This window comes from Aedes aegypti, chromosome 2 (genome assembly GCF_002204515.2).
Source record: "Aedes aegypti strain LVP_AGWG chromosome 2, AaegL5.0 Primary Assembly, whole genome shotgun sequence".
NCBI lineage: Eukaryota > Metazoa > Arthropoda > Insecta > Diptera > Culicidae > Aedes > Aedes aegypti.
Window position 1 is genome coordinate 122,318,844 of NC_035108.1, and position 15,817 is coordinate 122,334,660.

General features: G+C 36.5%; 2 protein-coding genes across 12 annotated transcripts in view; one reads left to right on the forward strand and one right to left on the reverse strand.

The window, feature by feature from the left end:
- LOC110675977 (lactosylceramide 1,3-N-acetyl-beta-D-glucosaminyltransferase) overlaps nucleotides 1-5,982 on the reverse strand; it is a 193,641-nt gene extending 187,659 nt beyond the window's left edge. For all 7 annotated transcript variants that reach the window (XM_021842170.1, XM_021842167.1, XM_021842164.1 and 4 more), the window contains exon 1: nucleotides 5,345-5,982. The gene's annotated coding sequence lies outside the window, so the exon portion shown is untranslated. The remainder of the gene's footprint in view (nucleotides 1-5,344) is intronic.
- Nucleotides 5,983-10,913: 4,931 nt separating this feature from the next.
- Nucleotides 10,914-15,817, forward strand: part of LOC5577049 (vacuolar protein sorting-associated protein 26B-like) — a 39,401-nt gene continuing 34,497 nt past the window's right edge. The window contains exons 1-2 of one of the 5 annotated variants that reach the window (XM_021842174.1): nucleotides 10,914-10,998; nucleotides 11,686-11,897. In XM_021842174.1, the coding sequence (XP_021697866.1) occupies nucleotides 11,895-11,897 (3 nt within the window). In that variant the 5' untranslated portion in view covers nucleotides 10,914-10,998; nucleotides 11,686-11,894. Of the gene's footprint in view, nucleotides 11,430-11,685; nucleotides 11,898-15,817 lie in introns of all 5 variants that reach the window. The other 4 variants (XM_021842172.1, XM_021842171.1, XM_021842173.1 and 1 more) reach the window with 4 other exon arrangements.

The following is a 15,817-nucleotide window of genomic DNA, read 5'->3' on the forward strand; positions in this document are numbered from 1 at the left end:
ATCCAAATTTCGTTCAGAAATTTTGCTGAATTTATAAAGGGTTCTTTAAACACTTTTACAGATTTTCCAGATTTGAATTTTCCAATAAATACTTTATCAGTTTTTCGGGATTCTTACCCAAAACATCAAGAGTCTAAAAAATAAATCCAGAGGTTTATAAAAGACTTCAATCTTGTAGAAGTTTGTCATCTATTTTAAACGTATCAGTGATGTCTTCAGGATTAAGTTTAGAAATATCCACCAGATTCCCTCCTTATCATTTCCTTGGAGATGTTTTTAGGGAAATCCTGGATGAATTCTTTGAGCACTTCTTTGGAAAACTTGTGGAAGAACCTGTTTCTGAAGAATTTCTACAGGAAAATAAGAGGAAATTCAATACAATTCCCGAAGTTTCTGCTCAATTATATGGGAGGATCGCTGGATGAGTGTCGAGAAAGATCACTTCCTTGAGAAACGAGTCTTTTAAGATATCCCTGGAGTAATTTCTGAGAGTATCATTGGAAAAAATCCTGGATGAATTCTTCAAGGAAATCAATAACTACATTTTGAAATATTTGGCGAAACGTCACGAGAAATCCACACAGAATTTTTTAGGAAGACCCTCTGAGAGATGACCAATTAGATTCTCAGAGGAATCTTCATTGAAACGTAGTTTCTTATCAATCTATTTTTGATCACGTTGTTACAGGCATGCATTTTCTTAGTTCACATTTAAAGATACTTAGCCGCTACCGCCGGTGATTAGTCACTTGTCAATTGTGTGTTAGCACCCGTGTTTCGAAGGGTCCCGAATTTAACTCCGCACCGGGCTCGGAAAGCCCTAGCTACGCCAATGGCTGGTAGCGGTTGAGTGTCTTAAAACAGAAACTTTATAGACCTGCTTTAAAAAGAGACCGAAACGAGACCAAAAAAGGACCTAAAAGAAACAAAGAAAATAAAAGTAACAAACAGGACTCTAGATGTTTTCTGCAGAACTTCATTAGAAACCAATTCAGCTATTAACCCAAAAAATAGGCATTACTTCAAAGATTTCTTCAAAAATAAATGAATTTTTCATCGGTTTTACCAATGAATTATTTTATGAATTTGTTGGATATCTCCAAAACTTCAACGTGTTTTTTTTGTAAGAAATCACTCTAGAAATTCTAGCATATTTTTTTCAAGCATTCCTCCAAAAATTCGTTCACAAATTTCTCAAGATACTCCTAGGTCCTCCAATCGGTGATCCAGTGATCCCATCGATTTCGCTAGCATTTTGTCGAAGCATTTCGTTTAGGACAACTTCAAAGAATTCTAGCAGCTTTGAAAGCAGTGATTGCTTCAGAGATGTCTCCACTTATTAATTGTTTTCCGGGATTTGTTGGAGATTTCAACTAAGAATTTCTATAAGAATACCTTTAAAAATTACTCCAGAGATTCCTCACTTCTGGAAGTCTTTAAGTTGTTTCCTAATTATGTACTCAAACAATTTATCCAGGGTATTGCAATTGATATTTAGTTAGAAATCAACGAAGAAATCCCTGAAAAATTGGAAGATTTGCTTGGAATAACTTCTGTAGGAATCTTTGGAAGACCTGCTAATGGGATTAGTTGAGAAAAATGTAGAAGAGGAAAATTTTCAGAGTAAGTCCTTTGATAACTACTGGAAGTAGTTATTTTGGATTTCCTGAAGCAAATTATGGAGAAAATCCTTTGAATATTCCTTAAAAAAATTGGAGGAATTTCTAGATGAATTCCTGGAAGAATTTGTGGGAAATTAGTAGAGAAATTAATGGGAAATGAGATGTCTGCATGACTCCTGAAAGTATTTCCTAAAAGTATTTCAGTGGGAATCTTAAAGCTTATCCTCGAGGGAAGTGTGGAGAAATTTTCCGCATAATAGTCGCGTAAGAGCATTTTAATGTATTTCTAGAGTCGTAGGAAAGTTGCAACAGAGTTCACTATGAACAGAAAAGGTAGTAAATAGTGGCATTAGAGACAATTTTGGTCAAAAAAGAGACTTTAGATACCTTCCGTTGAATTAGAGACATTTTTAGAGACAGAAAATCTATAGATATACCTGTTCTACCATGAGCAAATGATCATCTATTGAATAGGGTATAGTTCAAATAACTGATTTTGATCATTTATTTTTGCATTATGTTATAAAGTTACTAAAATAGTAATTCGTAAGTAATTAGAACTGTATAACAGGTAAAAGTGAAGTTACGAATCGCCCTTGTATATCACGCTTGGAAAATACACGAATATAGGGTGCAAAGCTACTTGGGCACTTTCATGATTCACTTTGGCATGGGGAGTTTTTCTCGGCCGAATTATCTGAAACTTTGCAATAAAAAGCATTTCAATACGACGCATATTGTATTCAAATATGAACTCAGTAGCTTTCAAAAAACCCCACTGCCGAAGTGAATCGAAAGTGCCAAGAATAGGATACGATTCCCTACACGTTACGAATAAAAATTTATACAAAATCTGAACATACAATTATACAAAAGAACAGAAAGAAAATATTTTCAAGTGCCTTTAAAATAAAAACTTTAGACAATTTATGCTTGAAAACTAGAGACCGAACAGGAATCAAAAAGAAATCATACAAGAAAACGAAAATAATCTGAAAAGGAATCAGAAGATTGAAGTTTTCATAGGATTTATTTTAGAAAACCCGGTCACTCATTGTACTATGAACATTTTTATAGTTTTGGACATTAGGAAATTTGGAAACTTTTGGAAAGTTCTTATTAGTGCACGAAAATTTTTCCAGGAATTTAATCAGAATCTAATTGAGCTATTTGCTCAAAGAATTCATTTATTGATAATTTAACGGCCAAGTTAAGAAATTCCCCCATGAAATTAGTTCAATATACCTTTTAGAATTCAACCTAGCTAAGATTTTTTTCTGAGGATAATCCTAGAAATTAATACAAAAACCATGAATTTTTTTTTTCAAGAATTTTCAGAACTCCATTCTTTTTTTTTTCAAGAAAATCCTGTAAATTATCCAGTGATTCTTCAAACGGTTTTGCTAGGATTTATGTTCAGGACATGTTTAAAATCTCAAGCAATAATTTCTTCAGAGAAGAATCCTCTGATTTCTTAGGATTTCCTCCAGAATTGTCATTCAGTTTTCCAAGACTTCAATCAAGAATTTCTCTAATGATACCTTTAGATATTACTCCAGAGATTACTTTTATGATTTCTTCATCAGAACAACCAGCGGAACTTTTTTGAGATATTCCCCAAAGAAGTTCTCAAAAAATATCCAGGAGTGTCTCCAGGAATCATAAAGGACATTTTTGAAAAAATCCCTGAAATTGAGACCACAAATGTAATGGAAATTTACTTGAAACATTAGTCCAGAATTGTTTGAAAGAACTTCAGGAGTAATCCGTGGATGGAATGTTTCATAAACTTTCAGGAGAAACCTAATGATGAATCATTAAATTTATTGATTTTATTTTGAATAATTCCTGGAAGAATTCTCAATAGATTTCCAGGACTAATTCCTAGATGAATTTCGGAGCAATTCCTGAGATAAACCGTAGAGGAATTTACGAAGGAATTTATATAAAAATGGCTGGAGTAATAACTGAAAAACCGGCATAGCAACTCCTTGAGGAATTATTGTAGGGGTTCCTGGAAATAATCTTTTACAAATTTCTTCAAAATATCTGGAATAAACCCTTGATATTCTCTTGTAAAAACCCTTGTAAGAAACTTTGCAAGATCTGCTAGAGTAAATAACAGTGTAAAACTGTAACTGTTAAAAAAATACAATAAAAAAACGTTTACATAAATTAAATTCCCTGATATTCCCAAGTTTTTTTCAGGTTCTACAAAATAAGTCCAGGTTCAAGAAATATTCTGATTTCAGATAGATAAAAAGTTATTGACAAAATAATTTGATTCAATTTTCAATGTTTCAAGCTTCCAGATTTTTTTATTGCATGTTGAAGCTATTTTAAGGTGCAACAATGTCAAAGCTTAAGTTTTTTTCCTACTGAATTGTATTTGATAAAAAACTGACTAATTTATACATCGATTGTAAGAGCTCGGATCATCATTGTAAACTGAACTTAAAAGTACATCGGTTTGCTTAACCCTTAAAGTTTATTGATTACAACGTACTCGTGCGAAAACAAATCATGCACTATTCATTTTTGGGCCGCGTTCACCTAGGACAGCTAAATGGGCGACAAAAAAAAAAAGACTCACAGATGTTTGTGACAATATTTCACAATAAAAATTTACAAGTCGTAAGACATTACGACTAATTTTTCAATTGTTTTCTCAAGGAATTTCATCAGAAATTATTACAAATACTTGATGCCCAAAGATTCAGATGTTACTCCGAAGATTTACTCAGGCTAGGATAGATGAATAGATTTCTTTTTTTGAGAGCTTCGCAGCTTGAGGCAAGCTCACCTCTTCAATTTCTTCAACAAATCATGTAGTGATTATTTCTCATGGAACCTCTTCGAGAATTTTCCTAAGGAAAGATCTTTGTTTTTGATATCCCAAAAACACAACCTGATTTTTGCGAAATATTACCACAGAAGATAACCACTTGAAGAACACTCTGATGAAAAACAGGGTTGAGTTTGAGGAATTCTTTGAATAGATTTTCTCGAATAACCCCTTGAGAATATTTTGGAGAAAATCTTTGGAGCTACCGTGGATGAAATGACTTAGAAATTCTTGTCGGGTTTCTTGAAAAAAAAAACAACTTCTCAACATTTTTTTTCAAAAACCCTAGAATTAACCTTTGTGGGTTTTCTTGGAAAAAAACTGCTAAAGTCATTAGAAGATCTTCTAGAGTATCAACTGAAAAATTCGGTTGGAAAAATATCTGGAGGAAGTCCTAATATAGTGTTTGTAAACATTTTCAAAGTAATCCCTGAGCAAATTACTGGAGATAGAAACGTTGAAACTCACGACAATTTCCTGGAGCAAATTCTAGATAAATTACTCAAGAGATTTTTTTGAAAAATCGCTGAAAGAATATCCAAGAAAGTTCCAAGAGAAACCTTTATTTCTAGAAGAGTTTCTTGAGAGTTCCACGTAGGAATCCCTGGAAGTATTCCAGATGAAATCTCTGGAGAAACCACTAGGATATTTCCTGAAGCTTTTCCTAGAGAAATCTGAGATAATTGTTTTAAAGAATAAGTTGAAAAGTGGTAACAGCGTAACAGTGGTAACAATTGTGCCCAAAAGATACAGCCAGAAGAACCGAAACTAAAAGAACTATTCCCCTGCATTTTAAAAATTTTGTGTCATACATTTTTCGTCACATGCTGTAGCAAGAGAAACCAACCCAACTGCAGGCTAACATATAGATACCTACCCAGGGAGCCTGCCGATGTTCTCCGCTAGGTATAATGTTCTATCGCTGGAACTCCGATGACTGAATATTGTCAACGAAACCAATCGCTACCTAATTTGCAAATCTTGCATCACTCGCGGGCGTTCACTTTATATAGCTACTCTGACTTAATCGAACTGAACGCGCTGAGCAGAGAAAACACCCCGGCCAAAAATCTGCAATCCTTTTCTTCTTCTCCTTTGGTTATTTTTGCTTTCTTCTTTGCATCGCGGCACTTCACAGAGGGGTTTTATATACACTTTTTTCTATCCCACTTGGCTGCACTTTTCTCAACAAAAACTCTGCACAATACCTAATTGCTTTGCACAAATCGCTTCCTCCGCTGGCACCTGACACCAAACAAGCCCCGAAATAGCGTAGGTTTTCCTTCTTTCGAAATAGTTTTCCCTTTTTGGCTGGGAGTTCCTCGCAGATACATAAAACACTCACTGACTCTTGAACTTGACAGAGGGGAGGTGCAAAATGCAGCCACCAGCAAAGGCAAAAAAGACAGCAGAGGCCACTAATCAACCCACACGACGCGGATGAAAAACCGCGAGAACACAGCCGCAAATACAACCGAACGGTTCGGCACTCGCAGGCGAACTAAACTACTGAGCTGGCGTCGGCGTCGCTTTGCCGTAGCCGCCTCGTCACGAAAAGAACCGATGAAAAGAAAACACTGCGATTCCAGTTTCAATATTGAACCCTTCAATAATGTTACTTAGGCAATCTTTGTGCACTAATTTTCTTTCAATTTTCAACATGAATATGTTATTAAAATGGTAGAATGATAAGTAGTATGTTTATTATTTAAGTTTTGTCTTGTGTTTAATTCTAAAAGCATAGAATAAGGAAATATACTGTAAAATTGTCACCAATATCAGATATTTACTGCTCTGAAAATTGACAATAGTTTTACGCTTGTAATGAGCGAGGCGTCGCGACGTTGGACATCAGCCGCAGCCGGGGATTTGACGAAAAGAGCCGAAGAAGCTTCGGTTCGCGGGTGCGATCGTCTCAAAAACGTCAAACGTTCAGTCTCGTTCACCGTTCTGCGATTGACCACACGGAAAATAATATATATTTAAGGACAACAAGAGCAACTTCACTGGTGATCCAAATCATCGGTTTGTTCCATATTTCTGTATACCATGTTAAAAATTGGAGCTTGCACTGCACTGTTTATTATTTTCTCGATTTCATGCGCTCTTTGAATAGCGCCCAAACCGTTGATTTTAGCGATATAGTTTGTTCGGAAAAGTTTCTTAGTATATTAAAGCGCATCTTTTGACGAAAAAAGTTTTGTGATCAATCCACCTAGCAGTGAGATAGAAAAACTATTTTATCAAAACATTTAGGTAGATATATGGTGTCTTCGGCAAAGTTGTAGAATTGGCAATTTAAAAGAGACAAGACAATTTACACCGTCTTCAGCACATAAGGCTGCACAGACTGAACAATTACTAACATTATGCAACGGACAACATGAACAACAGCCCAGCGATGAATTTTTCGTTTGACGAAAAGTTTTCACCGACTGCAGCGGGAATCGAACCCACACCCCGAGGTACAATACGCCTAGACGACTGACGCCGCTAATCGCAACCCAAGTAACCACTAAGCCGTATAGAATCGGCACCAAATCGGTTCTATAGTCGATTTAAAAGCATGCTTAACAGAGCTTATTGAACCTGTATCGTAATAAAGGGCTGTTATAAAGCCACTTTTGGCGAATTATTTGGCTGATAAACGGCCTAATCGTTCCGAGTCTCTGTAGTGAGAGGTGTCAACATTTTATAGCAGGTGGGCAAAGAAAAAAAAGAAAAAGAAAGTTGTTTATTTTCTGCACCGTATTTTCTATCTATGCTCCTCTTCGAAGTTTTTTTTTTGTACTTGTTCTCAGACTTGAACCGATGTATTCAAGGCTTCTATCAGACATTTTTCATCGCGTATTCCAACTGCTCCACCGACGCGCTGCTGACTGACTTCGCCCAGCGTCATATATAAAGTAAGAAAAGTTGCTGTAGCCTGCAGACTTTATGTTCAGCAGAAGAAGTCTAAAGTCTAATGCTATCAATATCATACAGTTATTAGACCCGGAATCATTTCCAACTACCTTTTTGAGGATTGCCCTGAAAGCTGACTGAATATGTTTTCTCAAAAAAGAGATGCATGTTATGATATCCCGAGATAAACCTCCCTTTTCCGTAAGCCATTTACGTATTTGTTTCCTTCTCTTTTACTTGCTCTCATCGCGATTAAGCAACTCCAAAACGATTTCAGTATCAAGAACTATATTAAGCGAAGGAGTTTCACTCACGCAACAAATGATTCCATTCCAACAATCATCCCATGTAATCTAAAATAGCATGGGGAAAATTGTTCCCAAACTTCATCATCGTTCATTACGGTTTTGTTTTGGTTTAAATTTGTTTTGCGATGTAAACGTCATGATGCTAAGCCGTTTATAGGCATTGACAACTGTTGTGTGCGGCTTATATACACAGGGTTCACAGGCCCTGTAACAAATCGTTATATAATTATATACGGCTTCTATCAGGGCTTGATGGTCACAGTGCCTATGAGTATTTAAAAATGTCTTATGATGCCAGTTAACACTGGAAAACCGTTAACCGGCTCATATACCGCTTATAACAGTGCTTAATGGTTACCTGGGAAGGCCACGAAGCCCACAACATTAAAAAACAACTGTGTCGTAGACACCATAAGTCAATCTAAATATTTTGAAAAAAAAAAGTTTTTCTATCTCACTGCTAGGTGGATTGATCACAAAACTTTTTTCGTCAAAAGATGCGTTTCAATATACTAAGAAACTTCTCCGAACAAACTATATCGCTAAAATCAACGGTTTGGGCACTATTCAAAAATGTTTGACGTCAGATAAATAACCCGGTACCCGGTATTAGGAACAGCTAACACCAATCTTTCTGATGGTGGTGTTAGTTTGCGTGGGCGGGCTTAAAAGGGCTCAACAGCAACGTTTCTGAAAAAAGGCTTAAGACCTATTGGGCCCTTTTCAAATGTTTGCCCAGATTTGTAAAGTAATACTGAACTAAGATGTGAGAATGGTGACATCCAAGATTCTTGGATTTCATTTGGAATTTCAGATTTTTTTTTATGAAATTCTGGGACTTCGATACATTCTATATTTGGCATACATAATATTTTTGGAATTTGCCTTTCTGGAATTCTTGTGGCAATATTAAAAACCGGCAATCTGATTCGATTATTGATCTTTCGAAATTATTTTGGTATCTTTTAGAAGGAATTTCTGAGATTTCCAGATTTTACATCAAAATCTCAATACTGGAATACAAAAAAGTCTAGAAATTTCATAATTTTATGTTGCTGTAATCTCAAGACCCGGATAAAAACGTACCATTCAGTGAATGGAATAAACCATTAATGTACAATATAACTTATTGGATACAATACAGCGTATTGTAATTGAATGTCCAAGCAACATTAACGCGGAAAAGTATAAAATATCATTCGCGAAATTACAGGTAATCAATGCGCTTGAAAGATATTGTTTGCAAGCAGTTATTTGCTACGTGCTACTGCCACAGACGTCTGTGTTACTGCAGTGCGTTGTTAGCAATTTAATCAGCAAATTCGACTTAATTTCCAAAATTGATGTTTTCTACACGGAGAAATCAGAATACCCAAAAATAAGTTCTTTTTACTCAAATTTGGGTAAACTGCATTTAGTTTTTACCCACGGTTGGGTTGTTCTGCCTCTCTCGAAACAGCAATGTTGTCAAAAACAGAGAGAGAGACGCACCGACCCAGCGTCGAAGTTCAATGGAATAAGCCAAATTAGAGTTCTTTTGAGTTTACCTAACGTTAAGTTGTTGTTTTAACCCATCAGGAGACTTCGAAAGCTAACGCTGGGTAGATTTTGTTTTGCACTGAGTTGTTTGTTTAGCCGCTGTCAAATGGAAACAACCTAATGATAGGTATATATCAGTTAACCTAAATTTGGGTTATCCCACGGAAGAGCCGAATTGCGTCAAAAGAAGTCAAAGTTGGGTTGATTTGCGGCTCCGTATAGTGTCCATATTTTCACATGCATGATTTGTTGTGTGAATAAACAACAAATTTGGCATATAAGCATGTTTTGATTGATTTTAAGTGTCACTCTGAATGGAATGGAAGTCACTGCTCATGTCCGAAAGTAGTAGGCACTACATGTTCGAAAGGTTTTTTATTCATACCAAAAGTGTAGTAAACTTCGTGGATTTTTTTGAGTAGATGCCAAATCAAGACCAACAATTGAAAAGGCCTCAAGTCCAAAATGTAAACAAATCGGTTTTCTGCTGATTTCAGTGTATAAGAGCCTATTGTTACTAAAACATACAATAGTCATTTGAAAATATGCATAAAAGTTGAAAAAATAACATTTTTCTAAAAGGCCCCATCTCATTTTCCGCTAACCAGGATATTCATCGCAAATGCGGCCTTTTCTCAAAAAGGCCTCATTTCTATATCTGACGGAAACCGAGTTGAAGCCTGTTAAATAAACATCAAAATTGCAATGTAGATAAACGTTCCAAATTCACTAAGTAGATGCAGGTTATACTACGGAGCGACTGCTCCTTGTATTATTTTATACAGTGGTTGTCTAAACGGCGAACATTATCGGGTTCCTGTAGACTGATGTATTTTGTATCATCCTACCTAATAATACCTGTGTCAGCCTGTCTGTACTTCACAAATTATCAACAAAAACACGATTTGGTTTCAATTGCATGAAAAATAACGTTCAATTGCAATATTATTTCAATTGAACCAATATTTCCATACATTTTCTCGACGACAAACTCGCGTAGCACATACATAATGTTCATGGATGACGAAGGGTTCAATCAATCACATATTTAATCGACCGCACGAATCTTCTCTTGCTCTAGGGATCTCCATGTACTTTACTTCACCACTTAACACTCTTCTACACTTCAAATTTCTTATTTCTTCATCAATTTTGAATGATTTTCAAAAGGCCACATCAGAAGATGATGAAAAAACAAGCCACAACTAGAAGGCCTCAACACATTTTAGAGTAAACAAAGGCGTCAACTCACAGGCCTCATCAGCGTCGGCCGGCGTCTATGGCCACAAATGAAAAGGGCTGCACAGCTTTTGGTGAAATAAAAGCCTCATTTCCTTTGACTCGTATTTTTAGCATGATTTTCTGCTAAAATGATAGTAATGAATATTCATAGCTATAAATCAGTTTATCCATCGACTTTCTGGACGATAAAATATCATACAATGCTTAAATTAATAATTTAAATTTGATTTATTGTTTGTCAAAACAAGATTGCATTTTTCTCACTGTTTACTTTTTGGAGATGAGGCCTTTTGAATTGTTAGTCTTGATGTAGTAAAGTGCAACGCTTTTCATTCATACCGCCCATTGTGTGGTCTTTCTTATGTGGTGTACCCTCGGCTGAATGTTTTATACCACATTGAGATTTATACCACATTGGTTCGTTCAGTTTGCTGTCAAAACGATGCATTTTTAACGAAACCCCAGTGCATGACGTATCAGTCTGACAGTCGGGCGGAGACAAAAAAAAAATCAGAAAAAAGTCGCACCAGTTTGCAAAGTTAGTGAAGAGTAAATTTTCGCTTATCAATAAAAATTGTTCCGCTTCGATTTGCGAAACTGTGTTCGTTCTATTCGCGACGGCTTCCAAACTGCAGTTGATTGCGTTATATAACCGGGGGAAGCGCCTCTCGAGTGATGTGGAACAATTCAATCTCTGAAGTCATCTTCTAGCAGCGCAGCCAAAAGGTCCACCATTCGAACATTACACAGAGGGGAGATTGCTGCTGGATGGCGTTCCGCCAATGACGACGATTCATCATTAGTGGAATTTCATGTGCTGGAAAAGAATCTGTAATAGTGCGTGAGCAAAGTGGTTGTTTTCCTGTTTTCGAAATTGGTAGTCAAAAACATTCAGTAGGAACAAATTATCACCGGATGGAAGCTAGATTTTGTTGATTGTCCAGTGAAGAGGACTCCCGACAAATATTGGTATCTTAATTACATAAAACTGGAGGAATAAAAAAGGGGAAGTCAATATTTCCTCCCATATGCAGGCGATAAAATAGGACCCTTCTCTTGTTCCCCCAGTGCAAGCTCGTATCTTGTTCCCGTTGCTTTGTCAGGTTTTGCAGTTTTTGACAGCTTCTGGAACTGCTGAAGGGAACGAAGAGATAAACAGTGCTCTTGTGAATCAGTGATTAGAAAGAAATTACACAATATTTTTTGCTGTCTCATATCTCCATAGGCCGCCCCCCGCTATCGTATGAAGTGAAGTGAAGTGCAAGTATTACACAGTGTTCATGTGCATGAGAGCTGAGCTCTGAGTGATTACGATTGGATAAATAGGGAACGGAACTATTTACGGGCTGATCATTACTGGAAGCGGCATTTTGGCTCGGACAATTGGATTAGCTACCAGTATCGGTACCAGCAGTAGGAGCAACAACAGGAAAAATGGTATGTTTCACTTCATAATCTCATTGTGTGTTTGAGAAGGATATCTTTTCATATTTAAAAGGGTTTCTTGTCGGGATTATTCATAAAGCTGATCAATATTTGAAAGTAATACCTATTCAATAGGTATATTATTGATATATACACGAGTAATAATTGATTTTCGAGGGCCTTCAAACTCTATTAATCAAAACAGACGCATCAGTGCGCATCGTACCTTCGTGCTGTGCGTACACGAATTCTCTCTGCTCTTGGAAGTTTTCTTAAAAACTACCTAAAGCAATAAAACAGTATTTTTCAGTGCTACAAAAACAGTGCTTTTCAGTACTATTTCTTCTACTATTGATCCCTTTACGATCCTTGTTTGAACCCGTGCCTTCAATTTATCGTTGGGCCCGTTGGCGAAAGCTAGCGGTGGTAATCCTTCTTGGACACCGTCTTGGGAAAAAAAAACCTCTCGAAGGTCACGTCTTCTTTCGTTTATTCACCAAACATGGTATCAAAAACAAACAAAAGGAAGGGTGAATCTCTGAATTCACAAATTCCTTCCAAAAAAGTGGGATTTAAAACTGTCTCTTAACGTGGCTTCCCGTGGGGGAAAGGACGTTTCCCCGGAATGCGAACTTTCTTCCAAGGGTGTTGCGACCGCTTAGAGAGTAGTTCAGTGGAAGTGGCGACACTGCCATCTGCAAGTCGGTTACTCGATTATGCTTTAATTGATAGGTAGTGTGAAGGAATCGGTTGGAGAGCAAGTGTCTCTGGAAGTGACGATTGTGAAACTATCATGTAAGCTACTAAATTGTAATATGAATGAAAAGAAATGAATTTAAATAAATTATTGCAGCATTGAAGCTGACGTTAAGCATACGCTGCTCTCAATATGTGTTTAATCGAATTAGAGACGACTAATCTCAACAAAGGGTAAAATGAATAATGTTGATAATTGTATCGAAATGAGCAATCAGTTCGATGCTTTAGACAAATTTTCCGAACATCAATCGAAGCAGCCTCTAGCCCAGGCTCTTCGATTCAAGTGAGGAAGCAAAGAGTGCCGCCTATCGTGGTCAGTTGTTCCGAATTTGGGGGATTTAGGCAGGAGATCTTGAACTCCATTAGGGGAATCAAGGTTTCCTTCCAAATCGCAAAGAAAGGAGACTGTCGCGTTTTGCCGGAAACTCTTAAAGATCGCGAACTTCTTCTCAAACATCTTGAAGAGAAGAAGCACAATTTTTTTACTTATGACGACAAAACTGAACGTTTGTTCATAGTCGTCTTGAAACGTCTCTCAAGTGACTATAAGTCACCAGAAGAGATCAAAAATGGAATAAATGATTTACTTGGATTTTCCTCAGTCCAAGTAAACATTATGAAAAAGAGAACCCAAACTGGCATTGTTCGGAAAGGGTTTCTCAAGAATATTATTTAGTTTACATTAACAAAAAAGAATTAAACAATATTAAAGATTTAGATAAAGCAAAACTTTTGTTCGATGTCCCTATGACGTGGGAACATTTCCAGAAACCTGGAGGAAATTACCAGAACCCCACTCAGTGCCGTCGGTGCCAAAAGTGGGGTCATGGTACAAAAAATTGTCGCATGGATGCTAAATGCATGATTTGCGGAGGTTCTTCTCACGCCAAGGACGACGTCCAGTGAAGCAAGATACCACCAAGTTTATATGCTCGAATTGCGGGGCCAATCATAAGTCAAATTTTTGGCATTGCCCTTCACGCAGGAGAGTCGTTGAGGCTCGATGAAAGATAATATCCGTTACGATAACGGTCGTTTCCGGAATTTCCCTGGTAGAATATCGAACAATACTCATTTTTCAGTTAACGATCGCTTGATTAGGAATCATACCCATTAGGAAGATCATAATCATGCTCATTCACAAATTAATTTTAATCCGTCGGGTAGCCGTTCGAATCTTTCAATTTCGAATGTATCTTCCCACGGTAAATCCTTTGCCGATATTAGGTAATTTTAACTCCTCCCCTATTCGTACTATGAGTACCCATTTTACTTGCTTCAAATCAAATGTAAATAACCCTACCGTCACAGGTAACATCTACTCCGCCTCTTCGTCTACCGAAAATTCTAACGGTAAATCATCAAATGTACCCACTTTAAGTAATATGTCTGCCTCTGATTTTAATTTTCTAATTGAACAATTGAATCTAATGATTGATGCAATGTTCAAAGCCACCACTATGACTGATACAGTCCAAGTTGGTGTGAAATTTACAAATCAAATTGTTATTGGATTACGTTTTTCTAATGGAACCAAATAATAATTTAAATATTTTAAATTGGAATTCTCGTTCTCTGAATGTTAAAGAGGACGAGCTGTTTAATTTTCTTACAGTTAATAACGTGTATTTAGCAGTTATTACCGAAACGTATTTAAAACCTGGATCTAAACTCAAAAGAGTTCCTAACTTTTTTGTTTATCGTAACGATCGACTTGATGGGGCATGTGGGGGAGTTACAATCATCATTCATTGGCGTATAAAACATCAACTCTCGATTACTTTTTCAAATCGACGTAAATCACTTTCATACGGTTTTGAGAAAGTTAATTAAGAAGAATCACAACTTTTTTTCTAAATCTGTTTTAAAAAGAATCCCCTTTTAAACATTTTTTTACCGTGTACATCGTTTAAATTTTGCATGCAATCAGCTCGCGTTAAAACACTAGGTAGTTCCTGAAGTTTCCCACAAAAAAATATATGACAAAATGATAAGCCGTTTCATTCAGTTACTTACGACGTTTTTGTACTAGTGTAAAATCGACTCAAGTAGTGTGTTGTTTTGATTCGTGGTTAAGTCACTTTGTCTCCCATACAACGGAGCGGCGAAAGTAGCGGTTAGGTTGCGAAAGTGGAGAATCTTACTTTCGTCGTTTTGTAAATTCTGAAATTAAACGTTCTAAAAGTGAAAAATCGAGTTGGTTTAAAGCGGAACGTGTAGAATTTCGTCTGCGAAGCACGTAGGATTGATAAAATAAGTTTGTTAACTTTTCTGACTTGAATCTGTTTGAATAAGTTTTCGAGAACTGTTTTCGTCATTTGAAACTAAAGTTTTTGAAACTTTAGGTGTTTCTGTTGAAACACAGTCTGGTAAATATACTTTCATAGCTGCCTATTTGCCTTTTCAATGCTCTGGACAGCAAGTTAATTTGCTCCAAACTGACTTGCGAAAATTAACTCGCAATAAGTCAAAATTGTTTGTCATTGATGACTTTAATGCCAAACATCGGTCATGGAATAATTTTCAAAGTAATTCCAACGGCAGAATTTTATTTGACGAGTGCTCTTCAGGATATTTCTCAATTCAATACCCTGATAGCCCTACATGTTTTTTCTCTTCTAGAAATCCATCTACGATTGACTTGGTCTTAACCGACTCTAGTCATCTTTGTAGTCAATTAGTTACTCATGCTGATTTTGATTCTGATCATGTCCCTGTTACATTTCAAATATCCCATGAAGCGATTCTCAATCCTATCAGCTCCACTTTCAATCATTTTCGAGTCGACTGGAATATATAAAAACGACTCTAATCTTGATGTTAACATTTCATTACAAACTCTTGAAACTTTGTCAAATTCCATTGTTGAAGCCAGGTGCATTGCAATTCCAAAATGTGAAGTAAAATTTGAATCCGTGATTATGTTTGGCATGAAGGTTTGATCGTAAAATTAAAAAACTTTAATATTCCAACATACATTGTTAGAATAATTCAAAGTTATTTGTCAAAGTTATCTATCAGAACTCCAAATCTGAAAGACTTCCTGTAAGAGCTGGTGTTCCTCAAGGCAGCATTTTGGGACCAATATTATACAATATTTTCACATCTGACTTACCTGAGTTACCTCAGGGATGCCAAAAATCCTTGTGTGCGGATGACACAGGCCTCTCTGC